General features: G+C 41.1%; 1 protein-coding gene across 17 annotated transcripts in view; it reads right to left on the bottom strand.

The window, feature by feature from the left end:
* ADGRL3 (adhesion G protein-coupled receptor L3) overlaps positions 1-20,137 on the bottom strand; it is a 440,011-nt gene that overhangs the window by 318,044 nt on the left and 101,830 nt on the right. For all 17 annotated transcript variants that reach the window (XM_077814298.1, XM_077814297.1, XM_077814299.1 and 14 more), the window contains exon 2: positions 17,391-17,500. In XM_077814298.1, the coding sequence (XP_077670424.1) occupies positions 17,391-17,500 (110 nt within the window). The remainder of the gene's footprint in view (positions 1-17,390; positions 17,501-20,137) is intronic.

Below are 20,137 nucleotides of genomic sequence, written 5' to 3'. Positions count from 1 at the left end.
GCTGGTGAGGACGCACACCAGCAACCCAAGGAAGGTAGTGTGGACATGTAGCACCCCAGTGATTACTGTAGTGCCTGTAAGTAACCTAATATAGGTCGATTTCAGTTTGTAGTGTAGACATATCCTTAGGGACTGTAAACCTCAGTCCAAATTCCCTGCAGTACCACAATATGTTGTAAACTGATTTCAGAATTAAAGCTGATGCACAGATAATCCACTCAATTTGTCCATAACTAATTCAATTCATTGTGGAAAAAAAAAGCATTTCCTACTGTATATTACCTGAATATTTCAGATTTAAAGACTTATTTTGAGCACATTTTTAGAAAAAAAAAATGTAATAAAGCTATTCTGTGGCCAAATGGCACGGAAGCTAGAATTTGTCAACCTTTCTACAATTAATATGCTACGAAAGGAGGAGGTGGAGGGGCAGTTGTTTGTACCTAACCAAGTATGCATACATGTAGCTGGAACATAGCACTCGATGGATCAGATCCAGATCCCCATTGTGATAGCGCAGGGAGGCTGGAAAGCCAGTGGATCAGGCCCCATGAGAATCCTCCCTGCATGGAGGAATGTCCAGGAGGAGTGGCAGCAGAGGGGAAGTGGGTTCTGTACTACCTCCCCACCTGGGTCACGGTATATGGCATAGCCAAGGTGTCCCTATGCGCCACTGAATGCCAATATCTGCTAGCCTTATGCACCACCTGGCAGAAAGCTCACACCTTTGGGCAGGACCATGCCAGACTAGCAAGCAACCCCTGCCAGCTACATATCTTCCAGCTCTGCGTTGCCTACCATGTTAACCATTGCTATTTAGGGTATAAATATGTGAGTAGATATTAGGCTTGATTCACCTCCATGACCACAGACTTCACCCCTGCTATCCACTGTCCTACAGGGGGTTCATCGGGGAGGGCTGCTTTGAACCCTGATTGTGTCTGCATATTGTAGAAGAATCCTGCAGGGGAGCCTCCAAAGATGCCCTGAACTAGTGTATGTCCCACATGCCCTGGCCCCCTGCCAAACCAGCCTACCCTCTTTCTGGGCTGTACCTGCTGCTTCTAAGTCCCCTGATGGAGTAGTCCACTGCTGGCCCTATGGCATTGCTTCAGGCAGATTTTCCACAGCTTGGGACCTGCAGCCTGGGGCCTGCCACCAGAAGCCGGAGGAACCCAGGGAATGAACTCATCCCAGTGGCTCTACAGTAACATTCATGAATTAGAGTAATAGTCTGATTTCCAGAAATGCTGATCCCATTCATTTCAATGAGGGATGCAAGTGCCATCAGTGTCTTCATGTCACCAATGGTAACTGCTAGCTTTTGCAAAACAAACAAAAACCCATACCAATGGTGAAAAATAAAGATAAACCAGGGAACTACAGTGATAAGATTCCTTTGTTTTATCTATTTTTCTTACTACCACTACAATTCTCAAAAATAAATTTATAGTAAGAAGCTGGGAATCTGCCTACAAGTTTATAGGCTTATGATAAAAGATACATGAACCCGTAGTCAATGGACTCTATTTATTATTATTATTATTTTATTTGGTCAATTTTCTTAAAGACAATTAAATCCTTACTTCAATACTGCTGGCAAAATTCCATCTTAAGTAAATAGAAATGACATTTTTAAATGTCACTCTTCTAACAGAGAGATTGTATTAGAGCTTCGGGCCAAGGAGAAAGGGAATCCAAGAATTTTAAATAAAGATGATGCTTTACTTTATGAAAGAAGATTACTTTATCTCTGATTTCACTTGTAAAGTTCTCCTGTCAAGCTCACTGTTTTTCTCACTTATACTTTTACAATTAGTCAGCTCCCTGTGCAGCCAGGAATAGAACAGACAATACGAGATGTCCACCGCAAAGCACCCTTAGCATGATAACCATCAAACAAGGATACATCAGTCATCACTTGTAATTTAACACCAGCAAACTTGAAAAATGCCTTATTTTACCCTGCCAGACTGTCTCAAAATGTTCTAAACTTTTTAATTCAGACCTACACTGGGGATAGTCAACATGGAATTCACCTGCCTATAGCCCTTATTGAAATACTTTATCCCGATGTGGAAAAGAGCGGCAGCCAGTAGATTAATAAAGCCTTGTTTCAATTTCCTAGATACAAATATATAGCTCTGTGATGGTAATGTATAGGGTATCTGTGAAAATTATGGGCTTGGATTGGCAGACATTGGGCCTGATTCAAAACTGAAGTCAATGGGGGTCTTTCCAGTAAACTTCACATGTAAAAGGCCCGGAGAGGCATAGAGAGGCCCTAAAAGCCCCTTTTGCAGCTGGGTGACAATTGCCCTAGTTCTGGCACTGTGGTAGGAAGAGTGAGGCAGGGGCAGGGTGACAGCATGCAGTGCTGTGGAGACTCCAGGCAGCAGGGGAATCCCAGGAAGCTGCTATAACTTAGACAGCCCCCCAGTGCTGTTTAAATTATGCCAGGGGGCCTCTCCAGCCCAGGATTGGGAAGTTGCAAAGCTGCCTTAAAGTCACTCTAGTCCCTTCCCTCCTCCTGGGCTGCAAGTTCTCTTAGATGCACAGCACAAAACGTCACCCCAGGCTTGAAGTATCCACTATGCTCCCTATTTATATACTAGACATTTCACAGTTGTCTATCTGGCTGCTTTCCTTTACCCTAATATGATCAAAATTCAGTGGCAGGTGAAGCAATTTCTCTTTTTAATTTTATATGCAAATACTCATAAGCATATGCACAAACACACTTGTGTGTGTGCGTGTGTGTGTCTGTGTGTATACATATAGCCTACGCACACCACCTGCCTCTCAGGATTACTTCTAACATTTCAAACCTCTAAGCAGCTTCAAAAAGCAGCCTTTTCCCCCCCTGTTTATATCACCCTGCTGGAAAAAATGTGTCTTTGCTGTTCCCTCTAACCTTAAACTAGCCTAAGGCCAAGGATGGGAAACATCCAGTCCAGATTTAAGGTCAATATATCATCGCCCTTCAGAACTAGAAGCGCCCTTCAGAACTAGAAGCAGAAGTTTTACAATCGTATGGCATATTCTTCACTTTTTGTCCTAAATGGCTACATACCTTTGCTGTGCACACTTATACAGATACCGCTTTGAACCTCAACAATGTCTTCATTTCAGTAGCAGGTGAAATCTGGCTTATGTACCTACCCCACAGCAGAATGTTGTTAGACTTAATTAATTAATGTGTGTGAAAGAAATTAGGGATCCGCAAACGAAATGTGCTACCGAAAGACACAGTATTAGTATTTCTGTTAAACAGGGCTAAACTCTCAGCCCTCCACTCGCTATGAAAACGGCAACCAACGAAAGTTTTATTATAAAACATTAATTTTCATGTTGTGCCTTCAATTTAAATTTTCTGGTAAATATCACTCTTTGGAACGTCAATGCCTACTTTTGAATTGACTGAAAACAATCAGTACTATTTCATTTGAAAGAAAACCCTCTTCAGGCTCTGAAAGAAAGATCTAATTGACTTCTTTGTTTTCTGAAATAATGTGTCACTGAATACTTAATATAATACACAGAACTTCCATGCTGCTGGTTATCATAATGAGTTTTGAGAATACCAAGCTGGATAGACCACTTAGCTAAAGAGCTTGCATGATGTGGCTAAGACTGGTGATTGCAATACAAATGTCAGTTTGAAGAGGAAGTACCATTTTAGGCTTCTGCATCTGTCTTCCCAGGCCTCAGTCTCCACTCTTTCATGCTGGTGTGCATCAGGAGTGACATAACCAAAGTCCCAGGAGTCACGTCAGCATAGAAATAAGCTCTTCATCACTGCACAAGATTTTTCCTTATGAAAATGGAATCACTTGACACCTACCAATGTATTGTTAGTCTTACATGAAGCATGCTTCTCCTTCTCCTTGGAACCGCTGCATATACACAATTCAGGTGGGGAAGGTTTGAACTCAGCTTTGAGCCCAGTACGTAGAACATAAGTTCTTCTCATTTTGAGGCTCTCTTACTGACCATTCGCTACCATGCAGCTGGCAAAGAAATTGGATCTCATTGTCTTGTAAATTGGATAAACACATAACTAGGTCATGTTATTGCTCCGTATTGTCTTCAGCCACTTTTACAGGATGTAATTTAATATCCATTTGTAGAAGAGCTGATGTTACCACTCCATGCTTGATCAATATTGGAAAATTTAATTGGATACCTATTTTACTTCAGGCAAACACCAATGAAAACCAGATAAACTTTAAACCCCTTGACCTTATTGACTGATCAAACTAAAACAGAATACCAATACCCTAGCAGCCATGCACGCATCAAGCAGGGTTTAACTCTGCACCTCTGAGGCTGTGTAGCTTTTCAGGACTGTTCACAAGGGCGAGTGGCAAGAAACAACTTGTAGAACTTCTGAGCTGACTGATAAATTGCAGATCCAGCATCCTACAAATGGAAAGGCTGACATTACTCCAGAATCTGGTTTTCCATGAGGGGCTTTGCTACTTATGGGGGAGGGCGGATTTAAAAAATGACATTTGGAGTTAAACTTTTCAACATATTTAAGCCATCACCCACAGGATTTACTTCTTTGTGGCAGGACAGGGGAGAAACAAAAGAGCAAAGGAAAATAAGAATAGAAGGGCAAGAAGAGAGAGATGAGGTCTTAATGAACCCTTCCTGCCTCTGGTCAGAGGGAGAGAAGTGGGAAATCTGGCCTTCAGGTAGACCTCTTACATGGAATACTTCAGTGCTGTAAGATGCTCAGATACCATACAGGTGGGCATGATCTAAACACGGGTGTTGGAGCCTTCCCAAAAGTGGGGACAGGCAGGGGCCCCTGCCGCCTCCGTGGCCCCTTCCGCCCAAGCTGGAAGCTGGAGCGGGTCAGGACCCGTGGACCCTCCACCTGCCCAGTGAGGGGGGCAAAGAGCAGCTCACAGCCCATGTCCCTGCCCCGCAGGCCTCCCACCTAGGGAAGGTGTCAGGCCCACAGCTCCCAACAGCTGCTGGTGCAGCTCTGCGGGAACAGGGCCTCGGAGTCACAGCCCGGCCATGGTAAGAGTCAAGCGGCTGGGCAGCTGTGGGGATCCATGGCACAGACCCTCCACCTGCTGTGGGCAGGGAGCCTGGGGGACAGGGACATGAGCTGGGGACTGCTCTCGGCCCCCCTCCACGGGAAGGTGGAGAGTCTGCGGTGCAGCGCTCCAGCTGCCAGGCTAGCCAGGAGGGTGTGGCCTCAGGGGGAAGAGTGCTGAGTAGTAGGGATAATGCCAGCCTCCAGCGTTGGGTATGTGACCAAGACTGTCTGCTGTCATTTTGAAGCCTATGGAGGAGAGTTTCTTTAGCCTCCACAAAAGCTCACTGCACCAAGCTCAGCTACGGTGGCTCTGGGTGAGGAGGGGAAGCTTTAGACTGGGGGAAACCTGTCATAATACGGTAGTAGGACATGTCCTCAAGAGCCTATTATAGCCTCAGTCAGATGGGACTAAGGACAAGCTGCAATAATTCCCCCTCCTCCCGGATAGTAAAGAGTAGTGCAATCCAATTTTATCTGACAAAACTGAAAAGGAAAGAACTTTTCCCCACTAAAATATGTTATCAAATTTAATGCACTTTTCCAAAAAATAAATCTTGCTCTGTTTACTTTCCAAATTTATTTTGAATTGTTTATTTTCTTTGAATAAGAGAGAGCAGTGTAAACTCTGCAATGTTGGAGGAAAAAGTCCAGCCTTTTGTAAAGGCCTTTTTTTCAAGCATCTTTTGGCATGCTTCCCTGGGTTTTAGATTACTCTGTATAGTGAAGCATTACAGAATAAGATAACACTGTTATCAAGGCACTAAAGAAAGGCTGAGTTCTAAAGAAATTGCCAGAATTTCTTTTCAAGGACAGCAGTTAGTGCATTTTAATAAGGGCTAACTTCAACAAGGGAATAACTAATACGATTGATTTTAAGAAGCAAAAATAATATTTTGCTGTATTATGAATGTTAAGCTTGAATACAGAAAAGCAAAATGAAGTACTTGTGTGCTTTTCAGTCCTGATCTCAGCCAGAAGAGAAAAGAACATGCCATAGAAATGTCACTAATTTACACTTACTACACATTGCAAATTTACTTTACAAGTAAGCAAGCAAGCAAGCAAATCAACATGATTTTGTTTTTTAAAGGCTACTAGTGTATCACAAAATATGTGATCCACTAGTCCATTTATTCTGACCACATGCAGCTTAATGTTATAACGTTTCACTTTATAGTAGTTAAGTCCATGCATTATGTTTTGTAAAAGTAATAAAGACTTTGTAGCTAGTGTGACTCTTGCTACTGCGTTAGGCCCCTCATCTAGCAAGAAATGGTCAGGCTTGATTGTGATAATTATCGGGCTGCAGATCAGCAAAATAAACATTAATATTCACAAGCCTATTATCTACATCCAATTAAAAGAATTGGTTCTACTACCTCCTCCCCCAAAATTATTGTGCATGTATAGGCATTTCTGAAACCTATTTCATAAAAAAAGTAACACTAGTGTTGGGGACACGGGGCATGGCCACTAGGTAACTCCAGGGGATGGAAGACCACGAGTGTCGATGAAGCCCCCTCGCACTAGGCCCAAGTGTACTTGCCCCCCCCCCCCCCGGAGGCACTCACAGCAGTTATGCTGAGGATCTGCAACAATATGTTGCAGAGTCCGACTACCTGAAACTAAACAAGGCCAAACAGGGCAGATATGGAAGAACAATGCTGAATAAAGCAGCTTTATGTATGATTTAACAGCTGGTACAGAGAACAAGGGAACTAGCTGGGAACTGGATTGGCTGGCTATATGGATACTTAGGGCAGCTTGCTATTGGATAAGTATGCTGAAGAAAGGATGTATAAAAGCCTGTGTAACTTTCTGCTCTGTGTGCAGCATTTGAGATTCTAATCTCCCTGTACCTTTTTGAAGCTTCAAATAAACTTTTCTGCTTCTCCACCCTGTTGTGATTATTGGGTGATGCACACCGGGCAGCGAACCCCCTGCTGTTGCTCGCCTCTGGCACTGGGTGCCGGCAACACTATAGAAACATGTTTAGAAGAAAATCAGACTATTTAAGGAATACTATACATTTTTTGTATGTCAATTGTTGGCTAAAGCACTGAGCTAAGCTATTCATTCCCTTCAAGACACATTGTTTAAACTTGTGTATCTCCACAGGCTAAGGCCTCTTGGTAAAACCATGTGCCTGATCAATATTCGTACTAGAAAGGCCAATTGCAGCCCTGGCACAAACAGGTGAAACCCCGAGTGAGGTCAGTGAAAGCTGCATCCTCCTACGTCAAAGTCTACGTTTATCCAGTGTTTCCTACCCTGGTACATTTCCTGATCTCCATCTTAAGGTTATTAAAACAGGATGCTGTCCAATAGGGGGGAAAGTTGGTTCTCTTCAATACATGGTAGCTAAAGCTGTCGAGCAACATGTGTTTTCATTTTACACTTATCACTCATTCTTAAAAACAGTAATACATACCATCTGTCACACAACAGCCATTCATAATTCATGAGATTTGGGCTGAGTTTGACTGTGAAAAGCCATTTAACATGAGTATCAGTGGGTGTCTGATGAAGTGTTGTAAGCAATTCCTGGGAGCTTTTCCTTCCATACGTTATATCATGACAACCAACTGTCTTCTCTCGTGTACATACTGTTCTAGAAGCCTGGTTTATTGAGTCATCGCAGACAGTGTGCTTAACTTAGGTCAGTCTCATCCCCGACAAAACTAATATAATCATTTGGCCCCTTGTCCCATCAGACTGCTAAGAACAAGTGTGCCCCGCTAGATGTTTGCGGCAGTGTGTGGAGTGGCTGACTGGAGGTCAAGGAAGATGCCCAAGTGCAGAAATACACTACACCAGCAGCATTTTCCTCTCCCCTCTTAGTATAAAATAACACACTGAAATGGTTGCTGGTGTTTTCTGAACCTGCTTCTGACACTTTGCTAACTCAATCAACTGTTAATTGTGCCACTTGGAGAAAGAAGACGAGAGAGCAACCAAACTGTAGAAAAACATACACTCTCTCTATATTGGAAGGGGATTTCTCCTTCCAATCTTACCATCGTGCCACAAATCCCGCAATTTATAACTCCAAGAGTGAATCCTGGTCTCATTCAAGTTAACGGCAAAACTCTCACTGACTTCAGTCGGACCTCATGGATAGATTTTACACAAAGAAAATGCTAACCCTAGCAACTAAGGGTTTGATCCACAGCCCTCTGAAGTCAATGGAAAGACTCTCATTGACTTCTGTGGGCTATGTATGGGCTAGTCCTTGAGTCAAAAAGGTAGTGTGAACTCAAATGGAAACATATCTTCAATAAGTCTGATACCCTTTTCAGTCTTAAGACATCATTTAAATTAGACATAACTACAAAATACACCAGGATGTATTTTAATTGATTCCATTTGAAACAATAGATGAGCTATTTTAAACAGAAAAGCTACATGCAGATTATGATACATAGTAAACAACAAATAAACTCAGGAACCTGAACGGTTGCTGACTTTGTCTAGAATACATAGTCATGGCACTTTAGCATTTTGAAACAAGGATATGGCCCTGGTGATCAAATCCATAAGGAAACAAAGACTGTGCTCTTCCTAACTACAAGACAATATTGCCTTAATAAATGTATACAATAAATTCTGTTTGCTCGAATTATTTGGTTATAGTATGTACCAAAGGGAAAAATTTAGGTTTTCATCCAACAAGGTAGCAAGCTTTGCCATATGAGTAATCCCACTGAAGCCGACTAGGGAAAAATAGATGTCACTGTATTTTGAATCCTAACTAAAGTATATTCTTTACTGCCTGGAAATAGCCAAACTGAGTGCAAGTACCCAAAGTAGCAATAGAATCTGAATTGTACGCACACTTAAAGTAAGTACTATTCCTGTGTATGATTTTTAAAAGTCACGGTGATAACAATATAATTAGGTCTGGCAATTTTTTTTTGTTTGTTTGCTTAGTTTGAAAAAACATTCATGTTTATTTTAAAGGATTTTTTGCAGATTTATAAGTATTCAAGTTTTCAAATTGTGCAAAATTATGAGCTTTAAACATTTTTAAAAATCAATTTAAATTTAAATTATGGGGGTTACACAATAGGAGGGGGAATAATTATTTAATGATGGTAGATGTAGAGATTCTAAAAAGTTGAAGCTTTATAACACTTAAAACACACAAATATCCTTATACCAAACTCTAATAAGTTCTCAAGCAGCTCGTTTCTTACTTTACCTATCTGTAAATTTTGATTACCATCGATGAATCTATTTTTTCATCGATTTCTGTGTGTACAGTGAAAACAATGTTTACTGACATTTGCCAATAAAAAACTAATGCTTCCAAGCCTAAATATAATTTTACAGTTAGAGAACAACCCAGCCACGCAGATTTCCCTCTCGCTTAGAATACTGAAGCTATTTATCTTCTATTTGAACATTCTGGGACAAATTCAGGAAAAATAGTCTTCAAGATCAACTGTCCATTTTTTCTAGGCAGGTTCCCCACCACCTCTTCCCCCTGAGGGACAGATTGTCAAATCTATGCCCACAATTGCCAGGAACATTTTAAATTTTCCTTTTTTCCCCTTTTCCCCTCAATTTTATTGCAGAGACATGGAATCATCTTTTAGTCCCCTTCTCAAGACAGCATCCCTATTTAGGAGAGAACTTAAAAACATGCTTAAGTCTTACTGAAGTTAATAGGTTTTAACCATATGCTTAAGTGCAATACTGAACAGGGGTTGACAAACATGGGTTTGAGTGCCTTCCTGAACTGGGGCCTTACATAGTAGTATAGATGGCTTAAGTCTTTCCAGTTTGTTTTCTAACACGAAAGAACTGATTTTCAGTAGAACTCAGCTCCTGTTTGGGCACCAGATTTTCAAAAGTGCTCAGCACTCAACAGCTCCTATTGCCCTCAATATTAGCCATTGTTTTTACAGATACGGATGCTGCAGGAGCTTTGGAGCTCATATGGATCTTGGTGAGGGCTGCAATTATGGAATACACCTAAGCGGAACACACCGTTGCATCTATTCAAAGAACAAAACTTTGCTTCTGGACAAATTAAAAAAAATGTTTTCCCCCTCTTCTGAAAATCAAGACTACTGCAAATTTTAGCTTAGGGAGTGCTCTTGGTAACATTCCACCCAGCCTGTTTTATCGCTCCGTTATCCATGATTCTCACGAACCTTAAACTAATAATACAGTAATAATTCCAGAATACGTAAAACACCCCCTGGTCGGATTCCACCTCTTCCACTGAACCATTTATTAGTGGTTTTAGCTTGGAAATGCACCTGACCCAAAACCCTGACTACCTCTGAACGGTGAGGATATGCAGATCAAAGTCCGGTCTATGTTTGAGCTAAGATGGATCAATATCTATAAATCAGGAAGTCAGTTTAAAGGGCTGGTGATAGTCTTGACAAGTGTCTCTGTTAAAAAAAAAAAAAAGACATGGTTGGGTTTATAATCCTTCTCCCTGACTCTTCCATAACAAATAGGTTCACTTTACAAGCCATAAGTTTTTTTTTTTCTAAGTGCTAATACATGTCCAACAAGCTGTGTTCTTACTGCCCTCGACACATCACCACTGTGCAATAAAAGCTCTCCAATCAGAGATCAGCTGACAGGCTCATGGAGATTCCAGCTCTCTTTCCCTTATTTCTTTTCTGAAGTTTGCAATGGGTGGACCAGAAGGCAGCTAGGTGTGGGATTTTTGCTCAGCACACACTCCCTAAGAACAGCTGTAACCACAACGAGAGAATACTGCCTTGTCCTTACTGCCATTAAACACATGCGGCTCATTTGAGATGGTGTTGCCATTCCTGCAGCTAACCGACAGGGGCATTTAAGAGCAACACATGGGGAGGAAGGATGGTCCAGTGTCTAGGGCACTAGCTTGGGATTTGGGAGACCTGTGCTCAAATCCCTTACCCACCACAGACTTCCTGTGTGACTTTGAGGCACAGAGAGGCTAACCGATTTGCCCCGTTTCCCATCTGTTAAAGGGAGATAATAGCACTTCCTACTTGAAAGGAGTGTTATGAGGATAAATAGATGAAAGGTTGTGAAGTGCTCAAATACTATGATAAGGGGAACCAAGTAAGTACCTTAGATAGAGAATACAGACTTACCTTCCGTGAAAGAGACTGCCCCAGTCACCTCATCTCTATGAGACCTACTGGGCTGCTTGGTTGGGCAATGCTTAGTGCAGATTGATACATACCAGAAAGAAATTAAAAAAACCACACTGTTTTAATGGGTGTTTGTTAGGAGCACACTGAAAATTACATGGGAAGCTGGTAGCAACCCTAATATTTAGGTTGCGTAACAACCCATTACAACAGATCTTTTCAACCACTCTTTTCTGAGAAGCTCTAACACCTCCATTGCTTTCATCACACCTCTGACGTGTGTGTAAAAATTATGCCCACTAACACCTGCTAAAAAGGCTTAGTTCCTTTAAATTGGGCCTTCGAGGTTAAAACCAAACCTAGGAAGGAAAATCACCCTTTTTTATTTGTGAATCTGTTTCCCAGAGTGTCTCTGGATATTTCGTTTTAAATTTCAGCCTCCTAAGTTTCTTGATTCATCTAAAATATTTATTCTTCCTGAACACCAGCATCAGTTTTTATTTCATTCTTGAAAACTGTGGGCACGCCTGTGCTGATATCTACACCTGCAGGCTAAGAGACTGCTGATTTGCAAAACTCACATAGTATTATATTATTTCAATCACGGGCACATTTCTGTTGGCACCTGTAAATGTGCACTCGCCCCACCAATAATATAGTGAAAGGAGACTGGTAGGGTAAGTAAGGCTTCCTTTGTTTCTGACTCTGAGGAAGAAAAAGAACGAACAAGGGAATCTGGGAATTCCAATGAATACAAAACTGATTTTGTTTTGTTTTGATTTCATTTGTTTGTTTGGCTGCAATTCTTATGAAATTGTATGCCTTGGAAGAAAGGCAGTTTGTCAGCAGGATACAAAGTAAAGAGTCTTTGCTCAGAATCAGAAATAACCATAATGGGTGGTTAGGTTAGCATTTCTTATGGTCCCCAGCCCACGCATCAAAGTCATTCATTTAACTAAGTAGAACACGGGAAGCAGGGATGCTTTCATTACCAAACCAGAGTGTACATAGCCACGTTTAACCCCTTAGGAACATTTGTCATTTTCTTTTGGGGGAGAGCATGGACGGATGGCCTGCCCCCTGGGAAAGGAATAACACAGAGGGATGGTATCTGAAGGAACCACAGGACCATTTATGTAAAAACTGGCACCCAGCAATGCATTGCTGTGAGAGCTTGAAAACACTGTTTCTCAGGACAGTGGGGTGGGAGGAGGTATTGTTTCATATTCTCTGTGTATATATAAAGTCTGCTGCAGTTTCCACAGTATGCATCTGATGAAGTGAGCTATAGCTCACGAAAGCTCATGCTCAAATAAATTGGTTAGTCTCTAAGGTGCCACAAGTACTCCATTTCTTTTTGCGAATACAGACTAACACGGCTGTTACTCTGAAACCTGTTTCTCAGCTGTCAGTGGTTAAGAACTGCAGAAAGGAAACCCCCACAAAGAAAGGCAAGGGAGGTGAGAATACAGGATTCAAAAATGGTATGGCACTCAAAAATAATTAAGAACAGTATTCTTGGGAGAAGTGGTTTCATTAAATTGTTTTCAGGTTGCAATTTTCTCTCATCTTCCCCCCTCCCCCCGCCTCGGCAATCTTAAAGCAATAAAAGTATCAGATTGCTTTCTAGTGCTTGGATTCTCTTAAAACTGTCATTATTCAATTATCTGTCTATTCACTGGCCCTAAGGTCCAGCGAAGCAGATATTGTGAGCTTTCATTTAATGTTTTTAAACGCACTTCTGTCCACTTGTGATACAATAAAACTTTATTGAATTCTGTTCCCACATCACACTTAACATCCTTCACTTTTATTGATATGTAAGCCAGCCCACTCTTCTGTCAGCAATAAAAAGAGTATTTCTAGCAAAGAAATTACCCTTTTTTTCATCAATACCACAACAGGGAAATGTGAATTCAACATCTCTGTTTTTTTTAAACCAGTCTTTAACAAAGAGATGAATAATAGTTAAGTGTTGCTTCTCCCCCGTCCCCCATCACCTTGTCAGCATTTAAAAATATAGGGGACTATTCTAAGCATGAGAGAGAGTTGGTCACCTGTTGATGTTGACTAGCCCTGTTTAGCCAGAGGGGAGAGAAGTCAGGACAATCTATCCCTCATCAGAGGTCAGATCCATTTTGTTTCTAAAAGCAAATAATTCCCAGAGTGAGTGAGGCTGGCGGAAGCAAGGACTAGGGATAGGTAATACACCAGCCATTTTCAAAAGAGAACATGGGCTGGTAAAGTCATAAGAGGCTACATTTTTCAGAAAGAAATGGAGAGGCTTTCGCTAGACAATGCACTGTCACCAGCAAGTCTCCCTGCAACTGATGGAAGTTATGGGAAATTAGAGAAACAGGAGAAAAAACAAAACCAATGCAAGGCAGGATTGGGGAACCAACAGATAGTTTAAAATATTCCGTGTGTTTTTCTTTGAGGGAACAGGCACAACCACATTCTATTGAGCATCAGCGTCCAAGGTCAACTATATTATCACACTACAGCCAGTTCCCAAATGATGCTCTACTGGAACATATACTCAACTTTCCCTTGCTGTTCAGCGAATATTTCCATTAATGCTATGGCAACGTCTATAGCCCATGATTTGAAACCTTATGGCGTAAACCAACAACTTAGACATAGCAGGCTGAGACTACATTCTAATGGAACGTGTGATGAAACATTAATGCCTTAATTACAAAAGCTGATCCACTTCTTTAGGAGAATAGCACATTGCAAAACTTAGTTCAAAAAGGTAACAGGGCACTAGGTTTCCAGCAATAGTAACAGTCTGAATCCAAGCGGTTCCTGAGAATAGCCCCACTACGCCATGGAAGATCTGCAATGGAGGCAGGAAATTGCCCAAAAACCATAGTCCATTTTACCTCAGCAAATAGCCAAGAAGGAATTCAGGTTTACTCAGTGGTACTGTGCAAGCTGCTTTTAACTTGTAAGGCAACAAACAAAAAACAGCCTAAACCTCACCGTCTAGACCAAACTCAAAGCAGGAGCGGCTAGGTAGGTCTTGTTGGACGAAATTGGAGCATAGCCATGGGTAGAGATAACTTCTGTGTTTGATTGGCCAAAAGATGTCAGATTTCACTGCACACAGCGCGTTGGCACTAATATGGTCTGAAGTCACAGATTCCAGGAAGGGCTTGTCTACGCTACCAGCTAGATTGATGGGCAGCGATCGATCCAGCTGGGGTCGCTTTGTCGTGTCTAGTATAGACACAAAAAATCGACCGCTGATCACTCTAGCGTCAGCTCTGATACTCCACCTCAATGAGAAGCACAAGGGGAATCGAAAGGGAGAGCGTCTCCTGTTGACACAGCACAGTGAAGACACCACAGTGAGTAGATCTAAGTACGTTGACTTCAGCTACATTATTCACGTAGCTGAAGTTGCATAACTTAGATCAATCCCCCTCACCCCATAGTGTAGACCAGCGTGAAGAGAGAGGTTCCGCTCAGCCATTCATTTATCACTTGCTCCAGCCGATGAGTGCTGTGAACTGCATGTGCCCAGCATGCCCTACTGATGGCTGTGGCTGCAGGACTGGCCTCACTGTATCTCCCCAGCTGAGCTGGGGAGCTGTATCTCCCCTAAGGTGACCCAGAGGGTGCTCTCACATGAAGAGAGTGGGTGGTCTGATGATTGGCCTGTTTGCCTTCTCAGAGGATAAACGCCTCCCCCATACACTGCTGCAAGTCATCAAATGAGACTGCTAGTAAATGGTGTGAGAGCTTCACAGTCAGCAAGAAAGCCATGTGGTAGATAATTAGGTAAATAAAGTGTTATCATCCCTATTTCAGAAAAAATGGACACCATGAAACTCACAAAGACTTCCCAGGGGGCAGTGCAGCTCAGTGGGTTAAGCACAGGTTCTGGGGTTCAATCCTGGCCCATTAAAGCCAAAGGCAGCTTTGTCATTGACATCAATGGGATAGGATTTCACTCCTGGACTGTAATGTTGCTCTTGACACTCTCCTGCTGTGTGAACCACTTTCACTGTGAAAGCGACAGGATGATTGTTCCCTGCCTCATGCAGTGGGGATGTTGTGGGGCATAACTAAATAGTGTTTGCAAACTACTACAGAAATGTAACACGTTGCCAACGCCAGGCACTGGCAAGAACAGAACAGAGAAATTCTAGTCTGCAAGCCCTGTGCTCAGTTCACTAGACCCTGTTGCCTTTGGGGGGGGCGGGGACACATGGACATACCCGCACAATGTGCCAAGTCCTTTGCTGGTGTTTGTAGCTCTCTGTAATTAAGGGAGCTATACACCAGCTGAGGATCTGGCCCAAAATGTTAATCACGAATGCTGCAATTTTGCAAATCAGAAGATAAGTTGTCAGAATTCACCACAATTATTATCCCTGCCTCCAGCAGTATATAAAGATTACTCCAGTAGGTATTAAAAAACCCACAGCCATAAAACACCCTAACCTGATTTTAAAGGCATCATTTTTCACATTTGGATCATTAAAAACATTCAATCCCTACTGTACATTTGGTACTGAACAGCCTACCGCAAGAGTTATTTTACATCATGCACATAAGACCGATTAGCACCTCAGGGCATAATATTCACATATTACCTCTCTAACAATGCACCGCTATTCTTCTTTGTTTTCTATGCAACAAAGGCTATTGGTAGTGACTAGTTCTTTACCAGAATGATCTCAGGAGGAAATAATACATGCCATATAAATTGCAAATTGTAAGAAATACGACTTATGGTAAGTACAACCTCCTCACCCCCACTTCCCCCCACACACTTTTTTTTTTTGGTAATGAAACGAAACACTGCCTTGCTAGGAGGTCACCTGCAAACCAGTAATTTTGAATAAAGCTCTATGGGTCACATCCAAAGCACACTGATACCAATTTTTTCATTGCCTTCAATGGGTTTTGAATCAGCCCCAATGTAAGACATCAGTTGTTGCATTTAGAAGCTTCGTGGTTTTTGTTTTTAATACTCAGACATGGACATAGTCCTAATGTTGAGCCCTGTTTTCCCCAATCGGCGGAGACAGACTAAGGATCCCTTGGCGAAGTAAGTCACTTTTGTTCAGGGACAAGGGCAGTGAGTTCTTTTGTATTAATTGCATCCCTCACTTTTCAGTTCCCAGCCATCTCTCGACAGCCGTATCACCTTACAACCCTTTCAGTTCCCACAGCAGACAGGCAGCCAGCTCCTCGGTGAGAGGTGCATACAGTTTGAGGGACTGTAAGCATGAGCGAGGAAGCTCATAACTTTCCCTGAGGAGATCACGCTTGTCACTTCCAAGACACATTCCTTCTTCTGTGGCTTGACACCAAGCATGAGCATATTTGTTTATGATCCCAGCTATCTTCTTCCATGGGTCAACTTCTGTGCTTCGGAAGAATGAAATGTTTTCTGGCTGGCTCTCACTACTCAATCCCACACATATTAAACTAATAAGGGAAGACCAGGGGTGATTTTAGTTTTGCCTAATTTGTTCCCTGAGGTGTACAATTTGAGAGCTTTAAGAAATCCAGGGTAAGAAACCCAGAAATTATTTAGTTTTGCATGACTTGATTCTTTACTATTGCTAACCAAATATTTATATTCCTCTTTGCGATATACAATTATTTTGACAGCAGAACTATAACTGAGTCCTGCTGCTATGAAAAGCAAATTCTGAGGCATCTTTACTTTTTGGTAATGCTGATTTTGCTCTATTAAAAATATAATACTACAACCACAGATGAAGATTTTTCTAAACCTAGAAAAAAATTAAGGCTTTCAGGACCTGCATGTAACTTCCCTTCACCAATTAAGAAAATTACAGTTTCATAATTTCTACCATCAACATTACACTCTCATCAATTAGCTTCCTATTTGCTTGTCCCTGCAAGGAGATGTAATACGGGACTTAAAAGGTAGCAATAAAATGTCACTAATTAAAATAACGTAGATAGGTCTAAAAAATGTTTGATATACAAATTACAATCAGAAAACTGTATAGTAAGCAATAAAAAAAACTAATTAATAGTAGTGTTTCATTTAACAGGAGTATACTTCACACTGTGTGTGAGATTTTCAAAGCCTTATCCACTGAATCTGGCGTGGTGTATACACTTTTGCCAATTTTGTCAGAGTGGTGGTTTGTTTTTTTCCCCATGGGTTCAAGGCCTAATCTTCAAGCAAATGAGATCTCTATCAATGAGAAGTGAAAACAGATTAATATACATACTGTAGGGGACACATTCATACTGCACTTCCAGGTATTTGTACGTTCCTGGGCAAGGATCTGGAAACACATCAGGGCCCGCTACCACTGCGCACTGTGTACGATTACTGCATCTGAAAGACAAAGACAATGACAGTCAAAATACAGATGGAGATGATGATGGGTAAAATTTTCATAAGTGTCCAAGTTACTTAGGCATCTAAGACCCATTTTCAAAAGTGATTTCCCTGCCTCAGCCTCACTGACTTTTAATGGAGCGTAGCAGTACTTCACTTTTGAAAATGGGGCATAGGATCTTATGTCACTCAAGTGCTTTTTTTACCTATTATTTATAATTTTAGTTCCATCTAAGCTACTGAGAGTGAATAGTTTTAAGTTGTTCGGAATTTCTTTTTTTAAGCTTTGACTTCCTTTTTATTGTTTTTTGTACGACAGTTATACAAGAGAACGTCTAAAGTGTACCCATTCAGTGTACCCAGTACATCAACAGCAAATTTAAACTGTGAAGCATGCAGCTGAAATATCCACTGAGGTTCTGATCCTACAAAGGGATCTATGCAATCAGACTCTCATACCCATAGGGCTCACATTGAAATCAACAAAACTACTGATATGAATATGAGCCTTGACAGATTAATTTATTTAGGCCCTAATCCTGCAGACACTTTGCACATCTTTTAGTGATTGCAGGATCGGAGCCTTGAATTATACTAAATGGTCACAGATATGTCACTATGGAGACTCTTGTTCAAAAGACAAAGAGACCTGATCCCACAACCCATACCCAAGTAAGTTCTTCCTAAACCAAGAAGTTTCAAGGATGACTAGCATGATTAAAGGTTGCACAGACATTTGCAACTAGATTCTCCCTAGTCAGTCAGACAATAATCAGTCTTTAAAATCTAAACAAAGCACCGCATTAACTGTGTCAGTGACTTGATTATAAATTATTGTATCCATTAATTGAAAAATGCTGTCTTATAGTTTAAACCTAAAATTTTGTGGCTTTTCTTCGCTTGTAAATGTTTTAATGTTGTTTTTACTTCAATGGAAACAGGGGTTGTATTTTTTAAAAACACTCTCCGTCAATGTTGGAAATCCAAACTGAACTGCGTTGTGCTAAACTGAAGGGGAACAGAAATCTAATGTAACTTTAAGTTGCACTGTTCAAGACAAAGTGCAAAGAGTAAATCAACATATATCAGATTTAGTATTAGGTGTAACTAAACACAAATATTCTTAAATGAACACATATATGATTTTCATATCAACAGTGTCCCTTTAAATAGCGTTCTATACAATAACGATGTATAATTCAAAAAGGTGACTGGAAACAGTGACAAACAGGAAAGAAACAATCAATCATCAAGTAAACTGTCTAAAGAATAGAGCTGTTCTGCTTTAATGCCCAAAGAACGGTATTTTACACCCAAATGCACAGTACATTTACATTTGTCATACAGAGCTACAATGCACGTGACTCCTCAGATATTACATATTTCCAAAAGTACGCTTGTTCTCACTGGAGAGCTGATTCTAAAGACACATTGAGGCAAGAGTTACCTTACTCAGGCAAATAGTCTCTTTGATGTTAGCAGGGTTAATCACGTAAGTGAAGTTATTTGCATGTATAAATGGTTGCAGTATTGAGACCAGAGATACGGCCTCCATTTGACACACATACTTGACCTGAAAAATGTGTGTGCATCCAAAGTTTAAAGTATACATTTGCACTGGGTATGTTCCTAAAGGAGCTATTGGAATATTTTATTAATGTGTTTGGGATACTTAGACAGACTCACTTAGCAAACAGTGGTTCTAAACAGAAAATTCCTGAAGTGTTCGTTCAGGGGGGGAAATGACAATATACTCCTTCGTTTTCATCCTTTTCCATGCGGGATATAGAATTCCTCAGGGATAGAGCATTGCAGTTACTTTCACTAAAATGTTTCTTCCTCTGATATGACACTGGACCTCTGACCCCACCTTTCTATTGGCAGAAGCACCGGCATCCAGAGTGGAACTCATTTAGCTCTGGAGTGGAAATGTTTTGTGTTTACCTGAGGCTACAGTTTGTCAGCCTTAATGAGGATTTTATTTTAGCCCAGAAATTAAAACTGATTCATTAGTGAGTGCCTTAAGCTCAATATTTAAAAAAAAAAATTACAGAAAGATTAATAAAACCTGATACCCCTACTCATCAGGCAATTTAGCGGGATAACAGATAATCCAGAGGGCTGGAATGTTGTAACGTTTTCCTATTGAGACTTATGCCAGCCGATGGTTGTCACAGACAAGAGACTACTTTTATCATATAAATGGAGGAATAAATGTATTAACTTGAGGGCTAATTTTGTTGTCCTCACCCTGGTTACTGAGAGACAGGTGGCTTGGCAAGGATATACAGATAGTTAGGACAGTGTGTGCAGGCAGGCTTCCAAGAAGAGTCTTTGAACATAATCCAAAATTTCACTTCTAACAAAAATCTTTTATTGAGCTCAATGTGCCTTTCAAAATGCAATCGTGTTGGACTAATCCATAGTGTCTACAGCTTCACAGACAGTCCCCGCCATGTTACGTAGAATAACAATAATGCATCTTCAAGATATGCTTCAGAATCACGAGTCAGGCTCAAAAAAATCATGAGGTTGGCTTCAAAATCATGAAATATAAATAATTAATTAATTAAATAAATAAAATGTGGGTTCTTTTTATTTACGTTCTGGTTTCTATAACCTTGTGGGATGCAC

The sequence above is a fragment of the Eretmochelys imbricata genome, chromosome 4, assembly GCF_965152235.1.
Source record: "Eretmochelys imbricata isolate rEreImb1 chromosome 4, rEreImb1.hap1, whole genome shotgun sequence".
NCBI classification, from domain to species: domain Eukaryota; kingdom Metazoa; phylum Chordata; order Testudines; family Cheloniidae; genus Eretmochelys; species Eretmochelys imbricata.
The sequence above is the reverse complement of the archived record's forward strand: the minus strand, read 5'-3'. Positions and strand labels throughout refer to the sequence as shown.